This window comes from Ovis aries, chromosome 12 (assembly GCF_016772045.2).
Source record: "Ovis aries strain OAR_USU_Benz2616 breed Rambouillet chromosome 12, ARS-UI_Ramb_v3.0, whole genome shotgun sequence".
Taxonomy (NCBI): domain Eukaryota; kingdom Metazoa; phylum Chordata; class Mammalia; order Artiodactyla; family Bovidae; genus Ovis; species Ovis aries.
Window position 1 is genome coordinate 40,551,668 of NC_056065.1, and position 18,048 is coordinate 40,569,715.

Genomic DNA, 18,048 nt, shown 5'->3' on the forward strand with positions numbered 1-18,048 from the left:
TTGTTGCAAGTGGTGTTGTTTAGTCACTAAGATGTGTTCAACTCTTTTGTGAGTCCATGGACTGTAGCCCTTCAGGCTCCTCTGTCCATGGGATTTGCCGGGCAAGAATACTGGAGTGGGTTGCCATTTCCTTTTCCAGGGGATCTTCCTGGACCAGGGATAGAACCTGCATCTCCTGTACTGGCAGCTGGATTCTTTATTGCTGAGCCACCAGAGAAGTTCATTTGTTGAAAGTACACCATGTGAAAATGCCATGCCAGATAAAGGAGAGCCCACATGGTTACCACCGGGATCACCTCAACCCTCTTATGATAAATATTTAAGGCTAGTCTCAGGGATACTGGCAACAGTTGACGACAGTAAGACCTTTGCCTTCTGGGAGCTTTACGTCTGTCGCGGGAGGTAAATGAATAAACATGCAACTTCGTCAAACACTTCATCTCAAGCCAATCTCATCCTTGAGGTTCAGAATAAAGCGTTCTTTTCCCTTCACCTCCAGAGCACTTATCTCACAAAACTGCCAAAGTTTTGCCTGGATCCCAGCTGCAAAACCTATTCCCTCTGTATTATGCTTACTGACTTCTTATCTGCCTTACCTGCTTCATATCCATTAAAAAAAAAAAATTAATCTTACTTTCCTAAGTATCTGCCACAGGACCGAGCACCTAATTGACAATGATAAACATTAAATGGATGTTTGAGACGTGCACAAATGGTTAGTTTTTTCCAAGAAAAAATACAGCCATTGCCTTCATGGAAGCACAAAGTGCCCTGGGAATTCAGGGCAGAGAGGACCTTACAGGGCATCTGGACGGGACCTTACACACTCAGAACCATTTGGCCAGAGACTGGGGAGAAGGGAATTCCACACAGAAGAAGAGTCACGAACAACAGTGCAAAGATGAGGCGTGCACGCGCAGGAGTGGGAGAACAGAAAAAGACCTGAGGGACCAGCTTTCTCTTCACATTACGTGACTTCCCCAGCTGGCTCTGAGTTTCAGACCTTATCTCCATCTTCCTCACATGCCTAACTAGGAAATGTCCTTGTTCTTACAAATCGAACAGAAGGGCTTCCCTGCTGGCATTTAACAGAAAAGAAACGAGAGGCCGTCACTGCCATTTGCCTGTGACCTACATGCAGCATGTCTCTGCTACTCTTTACTGACCACCTGGGCCTCCGAGCTGCCGCTGGGGGGCATGTTGAGCCTCCCTGAAGAGTCGGGCCTGGACACATCGTCATTTGGTTCTGAGCAAAGCCAAGGCACAGCCAGACTCTCTCCCCTTCTGGAAGTGCCATCATGTCGTCTTCATGGTCTCTCTTATCTCCACTCACCTCCAACAATGCAGAAACTACTTCATGATGTAATTTCTGTTCCTGACAGAAGCTGAAAATTTTCTCTCTACTGTCTCCGCTCCACAAAACACTGTGCTCTAAAGAATTGCTCTCATCACACTTTCTGTTTGTGAGCTCCCACATATTTCACACACATGGCACATGGTTAATGAATGAGTCAACAAGCCTCTTTAGGGAAAGATACATTTCCCTCCCCTCATCTGAAACCCCTTCTGCAGGGGAGGCATTCTACCAACGCTCAACAACACCAATGACTGAACACCCAAGTCTCAAAAGGAGATATTAGTTGCTACGGTGTCTGGCAGGATTGCAGAAATAACTGCCCAGCAATGTTCTAGAAGTCAGAGATCAGGGAAGAAACCCAGAGCTCTACCACTTTCTTTCTGGCCGTCTTGGGAAAGCCATTTTCTTTTCCTGAGTCTCAGTTTCTTCATGGTGGTGGTGGTGGTAGAGGCTGTGGTGGAAGTGGTAAGGAAAACATCACCTGCTTGCTTTCAGGCTCAGGGATGGGATGTGCTGTGCTGTGCTTAATTGCTCAGTTGTGTCCAACTCTTTGCAGACTGTAGCCTGCCAGGCTCCTCTGTCTATGTGGATTCTCCAGGCAAGAATACTGGAGTGGGTTGCCATGCCTTCCTCCAGGGGATCTTCCCAACCCAGGGATCAAACCCAGGTCTCCAGCATTGCAGGTGATTCTTTACCATCTGAGCCACCAGGGAAGCCCAGAGATGGGATAAGGTATCTATACATCCTTCATCAACAACTAAAAATCATGAAAAATACAATGTGGTATTATTATTATTCCAGTAAGTAACCTTACTTCTCCTTTCCCTCAAGAAGCAAAGCTCAGATCAGGTCAATAGAACTAGCCAACCATAAAAACTCTCAGGACAACATACCACCCCCAGTATTCTCCATTGGCTTCTAAACTGCAGCAATGGTTTATCACTAAGCATCTGAAAGCCAATGTGCCAGCAGAATTCAGAGACATAAACACCTCTACAAAACGTGAAAAGCTGTACTTTGGAGAAAAGGGAAGTGAGCAAAGAAAGAATAGGACTGTTGGAGAGACTGAGTTTATTTTCCGCCTTCAGTTGATAGTTGTTTAGTCGCTAAGTCGTGTCCAACTCTTTTGTGACCCATGGACTGTATAGCCCCCCAGGCTCCTCTGTTCATGGGCTTTGCTCAGCCAAGAAAACTGGAGTGGACTGCCACTTCCTCCTCCAAGGAATCTTCCCAACCCAGGGATCAAACCTGTGTCTCCTGCATTGACAGGCAGATTCTTTACCACTGAGCTGCTAGGGAAGCCCTCAATTGATAGTGGGAAAGCACAAATCTCCCTATTTTCATGACCTCTATGCTGAAAATATCTTAAAGTGACATCCTACTTGTTTACAAATACTTACAGTAGTAAAGTTCAGTAAATGGCTTAACAAAAGTACAATTACACATGTACATTTAAAGGAAACTGGCTATTGGAGCACACGCTGAGGTGGCCTGAAGGTCTGCTCCCCTAGCAATTCAGAGGAAAGGCCTATGTGTGTAAACTGAATTATCTAAATCTGAATACATCTTAAATGAAGCACATCGAGTGCGCCAGACAGTAAAAGTCAGCTTCCGCAAATGCTTTTAAGTCATTTTCTGTTTGGTTACAGAAAACTCTTCCAGTCTTTTTGTCCCATTTCAATCCTTTTACTCGAGAATAGGGATTCCTCAATAGTAAAGATTAATTCAGAAAGCCTGGAAATCACAGTTGAAAAATCTCAAAGTCCAACACAGAGGGGAAAAGTTGAGAATGAATGGAGAACTGTTTGAGCTTTACTTTAAAATGCTATTTCGACTGCTGGTGTTTTAGCTTCTACGATGGTCGGGTTTGGTAGAGGGTTATATCTGAGAAGCTGCATCATGTGGAGAAAAAATATACGGACTCCCAAATCACTTTTTCCTAAAACTTATGGCTCCTTAATTATTAAACTTTAATTAAGGTAACTGACTTTACCTTACTTTTTCTTATCTGTAAAGCAGAGATAACCCTGCCTTCTTAGAGGGTACATGTGAAAATTAAATGAGATAGCATCTGCAAAGCTCCTAGCCCCTCCTTACCTGACATACTGGAGCCACCCAATAAATGATGGCTCCATTATCCACATCCTTTTCTGACTCTTAAGGATGGCATTCCAAAGTATCCTCTCTTTCTCCTAAGAAAACACTTTGATTTAGCTTTTCTTCAAAAATGGAGAGAGACATAACAATTACAAGGGAGAAAGAGGGAAAGAAAACCGAAGGGAACTTCCAAACGGAGTGAGTGTTCAGATTTTTACTGCCAAGAATTAGAATTTGATTTGTTCTATGGTCATGTGTTTATAACAAAAAAAAAGCGTTATAGTTTGTCTCATCTTCAGTTTGTCACAACTTTTCAAGAGGGGCCAAACACTGATTGAAATTCAGAAAAGAGATGAATTACCACCTCTCTGGGGGTAACCAGTCAACCTAAGAAAAGCCTGAACATATTATTCTTTTACTCACCATGTTTACACGAGGGTAGAAAACCACTACTCTTTGGGGGCCACAAATATTTCCTCTCTTTTCAATTTAGCAACTGAGCAGACTTTTCCACCACCATAGACTACAGTGTTGGAAGACAGAGTGAATGCCTCTGAAACATGAGATGTTTGGTCTAAGAAGATAACTAACGACCTGACTCTTAACTGAACTACGACCAAGAAATGAAGACAAGTTTTAAACTCTTCCAATCTTCCTGTTTCAAAAACAGAGCATCAGTGGTAGTGTCACTCCCTCCTGCTTCTGGCCGAGCTGCTTGATGAGGGTGGACCGAGAGGAAGGCTAAGCCCCACTCACTAGGCTCCTTCAGGAGCAAGGGTGCTCAATGGGGCAGGTGGGGATGGCCTGGGAATTCTGGCCACTCATGGTATTCTCATGCCTCCACCAGACCTGCCCATCCCCGCCCAACACACTTCCAATTCCCACAAATATTTGAGGTTTGACCAAGTTAGGATAGGTCACTGCTGGGTCATTCAGCATCTAAAATTATTTGCCTCTAACCAAACAGAGCTCAGACTAAGGGAATCATTTTAGTATTCAAGGTTATCAGAGGAAAATAAAACAAAAGCTCTGTTGCCAAGAATTTGAGTCATTTCTCTACATACAACAACTTCAAGGCACCTCCTCTTGGCTGGAAAAGAAATCCCTTGGGTGACTTATTTCGGATCAAAGTCGTTTTGAAAATAGAAAACTCTACATTCTCAAAGGGATAGATCACTGTCTGAAGTGAATTTCATTTAACCTAAAGTTTTATGCCAACTTAAACACACGAAAGCCCCAATGCTTATAAGAAGGCATTCACCTCTTCCTTGCTTATAGGTACATGGAAAAGCTATTACGGGGATAATCAGCTCAACTATAAAATGGAGCAGTCATACATAATGACAAAAACAGATACAAGTCATAAATTGTCTTTTCCCCTTCAGAATCCACGCAGGCAGGCACTCCAGTACATTCTTTTGTGCAAAGATAAAACTTTTGCCTTGAATAAACAGTGGCTTAGTCTCAGTTGAGCCTTATAAATAGACTGCCTACAAAACAAATACAAACAAATGCTGTTTATCTTAAACAAAAGGCAGATGGACCTCTCTGCCCTCAATCAGGTCACAGTATGTATGAGAGAAGGCTGGCTAGTGGCAGAGGCTGGCTGAGAATCTCTGGGTGCAGGGACATGAGCCGGTTTCCACTGGATCACTGCTGTTTCCCAGGCAAGAATACTAGAATCAGCTGCCATTTCCTCCTCCAGGGGATATTCCCAACCCAGGAATCAAACTTGCATCTCCTGCACTGGCAGGCAGGTTCTTTACCACTGAGCCATCAGGGCAGCCCCAAGAAAGGCCACAACCAGCACCATCTCCTGAGAGCCTGCTTTATGACAGAGGTGATGTGACAGCGGTCATCTCACAAGCTAACCAAGTGATGCCAAATAATAAGCTTCTGGTGGAAAACTAACAGTAATTCATTTTCCATGTTCTCTCTAGTGCCTGGAAGAAAGCCTCATACACACAAACGAAAAACAACATACAGGGGAAAAACCAAGGTCTTTAGAATTAGCTGGACTTGGTTTCATATCATTCCTGTCATTTCTAGTTGCACAACCTTGAAAAAGTCTCTTCAAGTCTCAGTTTCCTGATTTGAAGAATAGAGCTTAACATATATAAGACAATGTATGTAAGGAGCCTAGAAGAAGGCCTGACAAAGAGAAGACATTCAATTAATGTTTATAAGTGAGTATGTTCTCCATAAAGAGACAGGGAGTTTCAACCCTTTTCCTGCATCTTTTTCCTACTAATGCTGCCTGTACCAAGAAACATATAAAACTATTAGGTCTTTACCCAATTCACAACAAACAAAACTGATTTAAAACAATAAAACAATGGCTAAAGCTATACAGAATAAGATGTTATTAACTAAAACTAACAGAAAATTCATATCTCCTTGACAAAAATTTAGATCTGTAGAATTTGAGCTGGGAAGTCTGAGCTTGGTAAAAATTAAATGCTCCAAAGTCAAAGAGAGAAATAAACCCATCACACAACTGTAAAAGTTATGAGTAAAACTAACCTTTAGTGAATACGGAACAAAAATTTAAATTCCATGAACAACAACTGACTTTGATTAAAAAACTCTTAGTCAAAAACAGGCAAAAACTATAACTGAAAAAGACACACGTACCCCATTGTTTACTGCAGCACTATTTACCAAAACAAGGAGATGCAAGCAACTTAGATGTCCATTGACAGATGAATGGATAAAGAAGTTGTGTTATATATATATACAATGGAATATTACTCAGCCATAAACAGGAATGCATTTGAGTTCTAATGAGGTAGATGAACCTAGAGCCTATTATGGAGTGAAGTAAGTCAGAAAGTACATGCAGAGTACATCATGTGAAATGCAGGGCTGGATGAATCACAAGCTGGAATCAAATCTGCCAGGAGAAATATCAACAACCTCAGATATGCAGATAACACCACTGTAGTGGCCAAAAGTGAAGAAGAACTAACTGAAGAAGAACTATTGATGAGAGTGAAAGAGGAGAGTGGAAAAGCTGGTTTAAAACCCAACATTCAAATAACTAAGACTGTGGCACCCAGTCCCACCACTTCGTGGCAAATAGAAGGGGAAAAAGTAGAAGCAATGACAGATTTTCTCTTCCTTGGCTCCAAAATCACAGTGAACAGTGACGGCAGCCATGGAATTAAAAGACTCTTGCTCCTTAAAAGGAAAGCTATGACAAACCTAGACAGTGTATCCAAAAGCAGAGATATCACTCTGCTGACACAGGTCCATGTAGTCAAAGCTATGGTTTTTCCAGTAGTCATGGACAAATGTGACAGTTGGACCATAAAGAAGGCTGACTGCTGAAGAATGGATGTTTTTGAATTGTGGTGCCAGAGAAGACTCTTGAGAGTCTCTTGGACAGAAAAGAGACCAAAGCAGTCCATCCTAAGGTAAATCAACCCTGAATATTCATTGGAAGGACTGATGCTGAAGTTCCAATACTCTGGGCAACTGATGCAAAAAGCTGACTCATTGGAAAAGACCCTGATGCTGGGAAAGATTGAGGGCCAGAAGCAGGCAGTAGAGGATGAGATGGTTATATAGCACCACTGATGCAATGTACATGAATTGAGCAAACTCTGAGAGACAGTGAAGGACAGGGAAGCCTGGTGTACTATAGTCCATGGGGTCACAAAGACTAGAGACTGAACAAGTAAGAGAGAGAAAAACAAATATTCTATATTAACGCATATATATGGAATCTAGAAAGATGGTATTGATGAACCTATCTGCAGGGTAGCAATAGAGAGGCAGGCATAGAGAACAGACTGTGTGCACATTGGGGGAAGGAGAGGGTGGAACAAGCTGAGACAGTTGCACTGAAATATATCCATCACCCTATGTAAAACAGATAGTCAGTGGGAATTTGCTGTAAGACCCAGGGAGCTCAACGCAGTGCTCTGTGACAACCTAGGGGGGTGGGATGGGGTGGGAGGTGGGAGAGAGGTTCAAGAGAGAGGGGACATATGTATGCCTATGGCTGATTCATGTTGATGTATGACAGAAACCAACACAAAATCGTAAAGAAATTATCCTCCAATTAAAAATGTATAAATTAATTTTTTTACAGAGAAAATTATTAAAATATTTGCATTCATGAGTGTAGAGTCAAAACATTACTGGGATCAGAAAAGTACCCAAGATGAAGAGCATCTTATATTGCCTGATGAGGACACAGAGAGAGGGATGGAAAGTGGGACAGAGCAGATGATGATGATCAAAAGTACTCCATTCCTTTGCTGGAAGAAATTATGCTATTGGCTTTCTTCCCTTAGGAAGACCAGATGACAGCTGTGCAGAGAAAACACTGAATTTCTACAGGGGCAGAAAAGAGAATGGAATTATTTGTTCTACTGTTAACATCTAAGACTTTCTTAGTTTACAAAAAACTTAAAAAAATTTTTTTAAGAATAACTATGCAATTTTCCTATAAGTAATGAAAATAATCACAAAATAATTACAGAGAGAAGGGAATGAGAGCCTAAGAGAGGAAATTTGTTCAATGGCTGTCCCCCTGCCATGAATTCTCTGGCTTTCAGAGAGGTTAGAGTGTCTTATATTCAAATGACACCCAACACGGGAAAAGTATGCTTTTTTCATTCATGTTGCAGAGAGAAACCTGCTCCTCTGACAAGGTTTTAGAATCTGAAATGCGGTGTTTTTCTTAAATAGATTATATTCCTAGAAAGGATACCAGGAGCAACCATCTTGTCATGGCCTTAGGAACAGGATCAGATCTCTGGGGTTCTATTCAAAGGGTGTGGGTTCTTTGGCCTAGATCCAGGCAAAGGGATCATGGACAGATGCTCACAGCTTGGTGGCTAACCCTAAATCATATCACCTTTGATCTGGAATCCATAGGTGATTTCTGAGGGTTGGGAGACCAGAAGAAGAGGCTAAGAGAAATTAAGGGAATAAAAGGCAGAGATTACCTCCTGGCAGAGATTACCTCCTAGTTGTAGCTCCTTGATGCTAACAGTAAATAAGGTAAACAACAGTTTAAAATATAATGAGGAATTCCAGAAGTGGACATAATAGAGGAAATTAAAAATGTTCTGTGAAGAATTCATATCTACCCACAGACAACTAAGACCTGCAGATCTGTTGCCTTCTTATGACACAATGATTTTCCTTTCAACTTGATGGAGAGGGTTGTTACCTCTTCATCTCCTTTGCTCCTCAGGTCAGTGGGGACAAGGGAAAGTACCAACACCTTACAGGTTAAACAAAACAAAAACAAAAAACTAAAATCTCTTGAGACAGACAGAGAGAGAAAGGTTATTTAAAGGCAGGAATGGGTAGAACCCAGGTTTTCTGACTACTAGGTGCCTTCAGCGCTCAACTCTATGTCAGCAACAGTGACTTATGATCTCAAGAGGCATGAAGCTCTCTGACAATCCAATAAAAACTTCAGATCTTTGTTCCAGGAAAATACACACACACACACACACACACACTATTTATAATTAATTTTAAGAGGCTTATGGGGCTATTCCACTCCATCCAAAGCCTACTAAACCAAGCCCTTTGGACTTTGCAGCCAAGAGGGGCTGGTGGGAGGGGGCTTGGTGAGGTGCAGTTCTGCCTTGTCTGACCCTGTTCTTTAATCACTGGAACTCAGGCACTCTTTAAACGAATACTTCCCACAGGCCAACAGTTGATTACTGTGGTCATTTGCACTTCCTTAAACTCTTCTTGTATACACAGAAAAGCAAACAAAACATTCCCCCAAAGCAACATGAAAGGTCTGATTGCAACCCACAAAACTACAAGAAAACAGAGATCTGCAGCCAAATTGCATACATGCAGAATCACAGATGACCTGAATGGGCATTCAGCGGACAGACCTGGTCTTTGACGTTACCATTTCCAAAAGGAAGTGGTAATTTTAAGTTTCTTTGCTTTCTCATGATAGATAATGTGGACTAATTGCTATAGCACATCCAGGGTTTGGGGTATCAAAATAAATTACACAGCTATTCCTCTGAGTAGCAGTCTGTGACGCCCATTCTGACTAGCTCACTAAAGGCAAGAAAAAACATGAAGAACACCACCAACCCTATGGGAGGCAGGGTTCCCACTCGAGTACCCTTTTGCAAATCCAACAACAAGATAAAGCACGATATCCAGCAAACACAGGCACACTGCCATCCAGGCCTTTGGATGGACTTAGGGGTGAGAACGGAGGCAAGAAGTATTCTGCCTTCCCTTCTGCTCAAGTTATATTCTCACGCTGACCCTCAAGCTTCAAAAATAGTTTTTCCAAGGGAAACAGATCCAGGAGATGAATGAGATGCCCCTGAATGAGAGAGAATTAAAAAGGGGCTGGCCCTTTCCAGGGGGATGTTGCAGAGAAACTCTGGAGAAATGCACCCATGGGCTCACCTGTGGAGAGTTTGGGCAAATTCCTCACATCTTCATTCTCAACCACAAGGTAGCCAGAGGGTACTAACGGCCAAACTGGCCCAACAGAGTGTGGCTCTCCCACTCCCTGAGCCTGAGACCCACTCCCCTGTAGACTATAAGACACTGGTTTTCATTTCAAGGGCAACGGTTTCCCAGGTGGTGCTAGTAGTAAAGAACCCGCCTACCAATGCAAGAGACATTAAGAGACAATGGGTTCAGTCCCTGGGTTGGGAAGATCCTGTGGAGGAGGGCATGGCAACCCACTCCAGTATTATTTCCTGGAGAATCCCATGAAAGAGGAGCCTCATGGGCTACGGTCACACACAGTCAGACATGACTAAAGCGACTTAGCACAGCACAGTGGTTTCTTGGTGACCAAAGTCTAAAGATTTTACACTGATGCAAACCAAAGAGTCAAAATGAAAACCCCTTTCTCTTGTTCAGACTGTGTTTTTCAAAATTTCTGTAATGTCTTACCTCACTTGATTTTCACAGTAAGCTAGAAGGTCAGGGCATATTCCAGGTTAAGGAAGACCTCTAAATAAATGATGTGTCTTGTATTTTTCAAGTGAAAACAAAGCCCAGGGGAACAAAAATAAAAAATGAGGTATAAAAACAAAGACACTGTCCTATGTTAATTAGTTTTTAAAAATTAAGTAAGATCCTTAAACTAAGCATTTACATTTAAATTTTTTTTGAAGTATAGCTGATGCACAGTTATATAAGCTACAGGTGCACAGAAGTAAATATGTTAAGTGCATATGTTTATAACCAGTTCAGTAGCTAAGAGAACCCTGAGGAACCTGTCCCACTTTTATGCTGCCGTCAGGGGTGAAGGTCCAAGGGCAGCAGAGGCAATGATTCAAGGCAGAAATGTGCAGACTCATTCAGACTTTGACCCTGAGTATGTTTCTAAACCATGATTTAGAAAGTCTCTTGCTTCTCTACATTCCACCCTTTCTCTAAAAGTAAGAGTACTGCCTGTTTTGAACCACAAGTCAAAGAGTACATTTTGTTCTGGTTTAACTCTAAGTCCAGCACAGGCATACCTCAGAGAGACTGTGGGTTTCAATCTGGACCACCACAATAAAGCAAATATTGCAATAAAGTGAGTTGTACAGATTTTTTGATTTCCCAATGAACATGAAGTCATGTTTATACTACAGTGCAGTTGATCAAGTGCACAACAGCATTGTGTCTAAAAATATAAGGCACCTATCTTAATTTTTAAAATACCTTATTGCTAAAAAAATGCTAACCAGCATCCAAGTCTTCAGCGAATCATAATCTTTTTGCAAAATTAACATCAAAGATCACCATAACAAATATAATCATAATGAAGAAGACTGAAATAGTTCAAGAATTACCAAATGTGACAGAGACACAAAGGGAGCAGATGCTGTTGGAAAAATGGTGTTGACAGACTTGCTGGACACGCAGGCCTGCCACAAGCCTTCAATTTGTAAACAACTGTAAACAATCTGCGAGGCGCAATAAAAAGAGATCTGCTGGTATTGAAACTGATCTGATTAAAGGACCATCATCTCTAGGAAAGAGTGTGGAAAACAGGAATAAATTCCCAGCTTGCGTACACTGTTACCAAGAGTGTTTCACAATACAGAAATGTTGGCTGTTCAATTCCATCTCCTTCCCTGCTTGTCATCACGAATTCCCATGTGGCAGCTGAAAGGCTCTCTACACTGAAGCCACCATCCTCATGGTCATGACACAAATGGGCCTGTGACTTTGCCATGGCAATGCACTACAGTAAACAAGTGGGGAGCACAGGTGCTTTCCCAACGCTTGTTCTTTCATGAAAAGGACAGTCTCTAAAAGGACTTTACAGTGAGCGGACAGGAAGACAAGGAAAGCAGAGTCTTTAGATGCGTTTTGTATGTTATGAAATGACAACCCCCCTCCCCACCACCTTCAACTACCTTCACCTTTTCCAGCTTCAGATGTAAAGTCAGCTTCCGCCCAAAATTAAACTGTGGAATAACAAAATGGCCACCAAACAGGAGGCCAATGCACAAAAAAAACAACTAGAGCGCAAGACACAGGAGAATCACATTGTTGCCATCCTGCAGGTGACTCAGAGGCTTGCTTCACTCTGGAAGGCTGTACCTCAGTTTGGATTTTATCTGGTGAGCTGTGCAGAATAACTGATAGATTTTAGGTAAAAGAATAGCACAATCAAACTGTATTTTAAAAAGAGAGTTCAGTGACGTCCCTGATGGTCCAGTGTTTAAGGCTTCACCTTGCAACACAGGGGGCAAGGGTTCGATCCTCATTGGGAAGCTAGGATCCCACATGCCTCGAGGTCAAAAATCCAAAACAGAAGCAATATTGCAACAAATTCCATAAAGGCTTTAAAAATGGTGCACATCAAAAAATCCTTACATAAATAAAATAAAATAAGAACTGAGTTCATGCCGGCAGCACTGTGAAAGCTGTGGTGAAGTCCGGGGCCAGGAGGCTGTGACAGTGGTCCCGGAAACAGACAACCAGCACATGGACAGAGGCAGTGGGGACGGAGAGGAGGAAGCAGAGGCAGTGCAGAGGTGCTCTCGGTGGGCCAGGGCCTGGTTATAGGAGGTGAGGGGAAGACAGGGCATGCGGGCAGTGAAGCCCAGACCATGCATGCAACTTTCACAACCTATTCATTATAAAAGAACTACAGTAATGGAGAGGACTCTTGAGGCTGATTCCAGTGGAACTACACCTCCATTTCCTTACCTTGGCAGCAGAATTTGATACTCCATGGGTAACATTTCTGATCAGGCCCCCAACGTTTCCATACTTTATCAGTCCAGTCACCCCTTCAGAAACGTCATTCAAAAGCCCCATGGGGTTGCCAAGGAAGTCCACCGACCCCAAGATCCGGGCTGCCTGACTGAGGAGTTCCTGTCAAATGGAGCAGGGAGAGAAGAAAAGACCAGCCTCTTTTTATATCTGCAGGTTGAGTGTCCCAAGCAAAAAGGTTATAAATCAGTCTTGTCCTCCATTTCCACCACCAACTGCCCTTTATTTCTCATCAACTGTGAGCTCCTGCCGTTCCTAAGCTCCACCGTAAACCTCTACCAATACACATACCCCAGAGGTTATCCTCAATACTCTCATATGTACTCTTCAAAGCCATTTAGAAGAAAAAAGCTATGAAACAGGAAAGACTCTACCAGTATTTATTAGTACAACATCACACTCTCCTTTCCATCGTTCTATAAATATGGAATCAACAAGCAGCAGAGAGAATTTTAAAAGGAAAGTGAGGGAGGGATGTGGAGCCCCTTGGAGTCTGTGGAGCAAGCGGTATGCATAGAACAGGCAAGCTCAGACCTACCCCGCACCTCCCAACCTCCTGGACCTCCACAGCTGACTCCACTGTCCAGTGACATCCACTATTCCATCCTCCTCACAGTGCAGTAGAAACATCACCAGTGAGCGAGGTCAAGGAAGGAAGGAAGGAAGGAGGGAGAGGGAGAGACAGCAACAAGAACAGGACATACTTCACCTCTGATAGCTAATAAGTTTGACATGATCTTGACCTATCTGGTCACCGAAGAGTATGTATGTGTTGGCTTTGCATTTTGTTCTTTGCAGTCAGGATAATAAATGCAAAATGGAAAATGCCCAACATGATTTTAAAAAAGTTCAACTCTAGGGCAGGATCTCATATGTTCCAAGAACACTGGTGTGGTTGTTCAAAGTGAGCCCATGCCCAGTAAACAGTTCACAGTCTTGTGTTATCATGAAAGCATCAATTACACTCTTGGTAAGAGTTGTGACTGATCTAGTGGAAGGTCCTGAGACTAGTTCTAAGAAACAAGACTAACAGCTTGTAAGTCAGAGGCACTGTCTAGGTATCTTCATGATGTGCGTGGACTTCATGGGCTGTGACCTGACCCCATAACACGATGGTCAGGGCTGAAATGTTCAGCTGGGCTGTTGGCAGTAATGTCTCAGTAACCAGAATTCCCAAACTACTAAAAGAAGCATTCTGCTCGTGCTCCAACCACTGAGTACCACTCCAAAGCTCACCTCCTGGAAATGTTTGAGGATATCATTGATGATGAAGTCCTTGGTCTCATAGGGATGCACTCGAGTGAATGGATCCAGATTGATCACGGCATCTTCAAATCGAATCAATGGAAATCCCAAGGTGCTTTTCAGAGCCTAGTTAGGGAAGAAAGGCAACAACACATTTCAGCCATACGATGGCCTTCCACAGTACTGTAATTCTGGATTCCATGAAAGCTACAAGTCATGTCAACTTTCCAATGGGAGTCAAGGTTATGATATTCATAAATAAGGATTTTCCAGGTAAACATTAGGAAGATACACACACACACACACACACACACACACACACACACACACAAGTATCATCCAAAGTAACATATTATCACATAGAAATAAATACTTTAGCTTCACAGCATAATTCTTTATGATCTGTTTTGGATCTATATGTTTGTAATCTTTTACTTTGTTTCTTTTTTGTCCAGATTTTTTAATGTAGACCATTTTTAAAGTCTTCGTTGAATCTACTACAATATTGATTTGATGTTGTGGTGTTTTGGCCATGAGGCATCTGGGACCCCAGCTTCCCGACCAAGGATCGACGACCCCTGTCCCCCTGTACTGGAAGGCAGATTCTCAACCACTGGACCACCAGGGAAGTCCCATGTCTTACTTTTTGACTGATATATACCACTCATATGGAAAGGTGTACTCATCAAATGAATGGTTCAATAATTTTTCTCCAAGTAGATACAACCACAGTGACAGACTTCATTTTCTTCGACTGCAAAATCACTGCAGATGATGACTGCACTCATGAAAGTAAAAGACGCTTGCTCCTTGGAAGAAAAGCTATGACAAATCCAAACAGCGTATTGAAAAGTAGAGATGTTACTTTGCCGACAAAGGTCGGTATAGTCGAATCTATGGTTTTCCCAGGAGTCATGTATAGATGTGAGAGCTGGACCATAAAGAAGGCTGAACACCAAAGAATTGATGCTTTTGAGCTGTGGTGTTGGAGAAGACTCTTCAGAGTCCCATGGACTGCAAGGAGATCAAACCAGTCAATCCTAAAGGAAATCAATCGTGAATATTCATTAGAAGGACTGATGCTGAAGCTGAAGCTCCAATACTTTGGCCACCTGATGCACAGCGCTGACTCATTAAAAAGACCCCAATGCTGGTAAAGACTGAAGGCAGGAGAAGAGGAACAGAGGACAAGATAGTTAGATGGCATCACTGACTCAATGGACATGAGTTTGAGTAGGCTCCGGGAGTTCGTGATGGACAGGGAAGCCTGGTGTGCCGCAGTCCATGGGGTCACAAAGTGTCAGACATGACTGAGCGACTGAACAGAAAACACAACCGAGTAACCGCCACCTGGACCAGAAAGGTGGTTATTATCCCCATCTTGGAAGCACCCACCCCCTTGTGAACTCTTTGTCACAACTCCTTCGTTCCCTAAGGTCAACTATGTCTTGACTTCTATCATTACAGATGAGTTTTTCCTGCTTTGAATTTTACCTAAATGCAATCATCAGTATGGACTTGGTTGCATGTGGTTTCTGACATCAACGTTAAGTCTGTGAGAGTCACTAGGCTGTTGCACACAGCTGCAGTTTAAATATAACTGTCAGTGCTAAGCAGTATTCCAACATATGAATAAAACACAATTTATTTAACCACTGCTGTTGATGAACAGTTGTGCTGTTTCCAACTTTTTTTTATGAATAGTGCTGTTATGAACATTTTTGGATGTGTCTTTTGGGGCACATTTGTACACATCTTTTTATTTTTTTAATATCTACCTGGGAGTGGAACTGCTAGGTCATAAAGAATATACATGTTCAACCTTAGCCTATGCTGCCAAACAGTTTTCCAAAGCAGCTGAACTGGTTTGGCTCCCCTGAAGCAGCCTATGAAATTTCCTGTTAGGCGAGATCCTCGCCAACACTTGGTATAGAAAGCTTTTTAAAAAACAAATGTTCTGATGGGTGTGTAATGCTAACTCTGTGTGGTTTTAACTTCCATTTTCTTGTTCAAGGATGAGATTAAGTACCTGATAATACACACATCAGCCTTGTAGATATACTTTTTTGTTAAGTGCCTACTCAAGGCTTTTTCTCATTTGCACAGTAGATTGTCTGTTTTTTCCTTATAGTTTCGTAGGTGTCTTTCTTATACATTTTGTATACAAGTCTGTTTCATGAATGCACTGCAAATATCCTCTCCATTCCATGACTTGTCTTACCACTCTTTGGTGCTTTTTGACAGCAAATATTCTTCAGTTCAGTTCAGTCGCTCAGTTGTGTCCGACTCTTTGCGACCCCATGAATCGCAGCACGCCAGGCCTCCCTGTCCATCACCAACTCCTGGAGTTCACTCAAACTCATGTCCATCAAGTCCGTGATGGCATCCAGCCATCTCATCCTCTGTCGTCCCCTTCTCCTCCTGCCCCCACTCCCTCCCAGCATCAGGGTCTTTTCCAATGAGTCAACTCTTCCCATCAAGTGGCCAAAGTACTGGCGTTTCAGCTTCAGCATCAGTCCTTCCAATGAACACCCAGGACTGATCTCCTTCAGGATGGACTGGTTGGACCTCACTGCAGTCCAAGGGACTCTCAAGAGTCTTCTACAACACCACAGTTCAAAAGCATCAATTCTTTGGCACTCAGCATTCTTCACAGTCCAACTCTCACATCCATACACGACCACTGGAAAAACCACAGCCTTGACTAGATGGACCTTGGTTAGTTTTAATAAAATCCAACTTAACAATCTTTCCCTTTATGATAGGAACGTTCTATGTTGTAGTTAAGAAATTATCTACACTAAGGTCATAGAGATATTTGCATATATTTACTTGTAGAATTTTTATTGTTTTACTCTTCACATCAAATCTACAACCTACTTGAACATGACAATATATATATATACATTGAAAGCAGAGATCAAGAAGTATTCTTTTCAGGGAGGTATCTTATCATCTTAATAATATTTATTGAAGGGTCATCCTTGCCCTTATTGTAGTACAGTGCAATTTTGTCATAAGTCAAGTGACTGGACTCATGTGTCTGTTTCTGGATTCTCATTTTGCCCTGTCTTCTGCCAATACCACACTATCTTAATTACTGTAATTTTATAATAATTTTGAAGTCTAATAGTAAGCTCTTCAACTCTGTTCTTTTTTCTTCAGAATTTTTGGCTACATTTTACACTTTCCAGGTAAATTTCAGAATCAGCCTGTCAATCTGCCACAAAAAAAACTTGCTAGAATTTTCATGATTGTATCGAATCTAGACATCAGTTTGAGAAATGACAACTTTACAATATTCAATCTTCCAGTGTATTAACGAGGTGCATCCCTTTATCTGTTCATTTAAACATTTTTTCTCAGTAATATTTCATTGCTTTCTGTGCAGAGGTCTTGTACACACTGCTGGATTTATTCCTAGACATCAAGTGGTACAGTAAAAATGGCCACAAATTCTTTGCATCTTCTACCACTAGTGAAGTCTATTTCCCCTTCACCTGAATCTGCACTGACCATATAATTTACTTTAAACAATAAAATGCCACCTAAGTAACACTGAGCAATCTCTGAGCTTTGGCCTCAAGAAATCTTGGAGCATCTCCTTCATCCATTTTGATGTTTCCACGATGTGAGGAGGCCAAGACTAGCTTCCTTGAAAACCAGAGACCACGTGGAAGGGGGTTCTGTTGACAGTCAACAAGTGCCTGACATGGTCATAAGGTCATCTTACACTGTTTGGTCTCAGTTGACTGGCAGGTGACTGCAGTTACATCAATTACTACAGGTGAGCCCAGCAAACACAGCACCTAGCTAAGTCCAGTCCAAATTGCTGACTCACAGATTTGAGAACAAATAAAATCGTTGTTTCAAACTACTCAGTTTTGGTGTGATTCATTACACAGTTAATAGATGATATTGTATTTGAGGTTTTCTTAAATGGTGTTGTAAAAGCATCCTTCAAATTTTCCTTTTCTCTTTAATTGCTGCTGACTAGAAATACAATTGACTTTTATACAATTTCTTCAGGGACCTTGTTAAATTTACTTATCCATTCTCATAACTTAATTGTTCATTCTTTTAGATTTTCTAGGTAATCATGTTCTCTACAAATA

General features: G+C 42.0%; 1 protein-coding gene across 13 annotated transcripts in view; it reads right to left on the bottom strand.

Annotated features, from left to right (window-relative positions):
* VPS13D (vacuolar protein sorting 13 homolog D) overlaps positions 1 to 18,048 on the bottom strand; it is a 267,380-nt gene that overhangs the window by 84,504 nt on the left and 164,828 nt on the right. For all 13 annotated transcript variants that reach the window (XM_042257233.1, XM_012187296.3, XM_042257230.1 and 10 more), the window contains 2 exons: positions 13,925 to 14,059; positions 12,623 to 12,790 (listed from right to left, as the gene is read on the bottom strand). In XM_042257233.1, the coding sequence (XP_042113167.1) occupies positions 12,623 to 12,790; positions 13,925 to 14,059 (303 nt within the window). The remainder of the gene's footprint in view (positions 1 to 12,622; positions 12,791 to 13,924; positions 14,060 to 18,048) is intronic.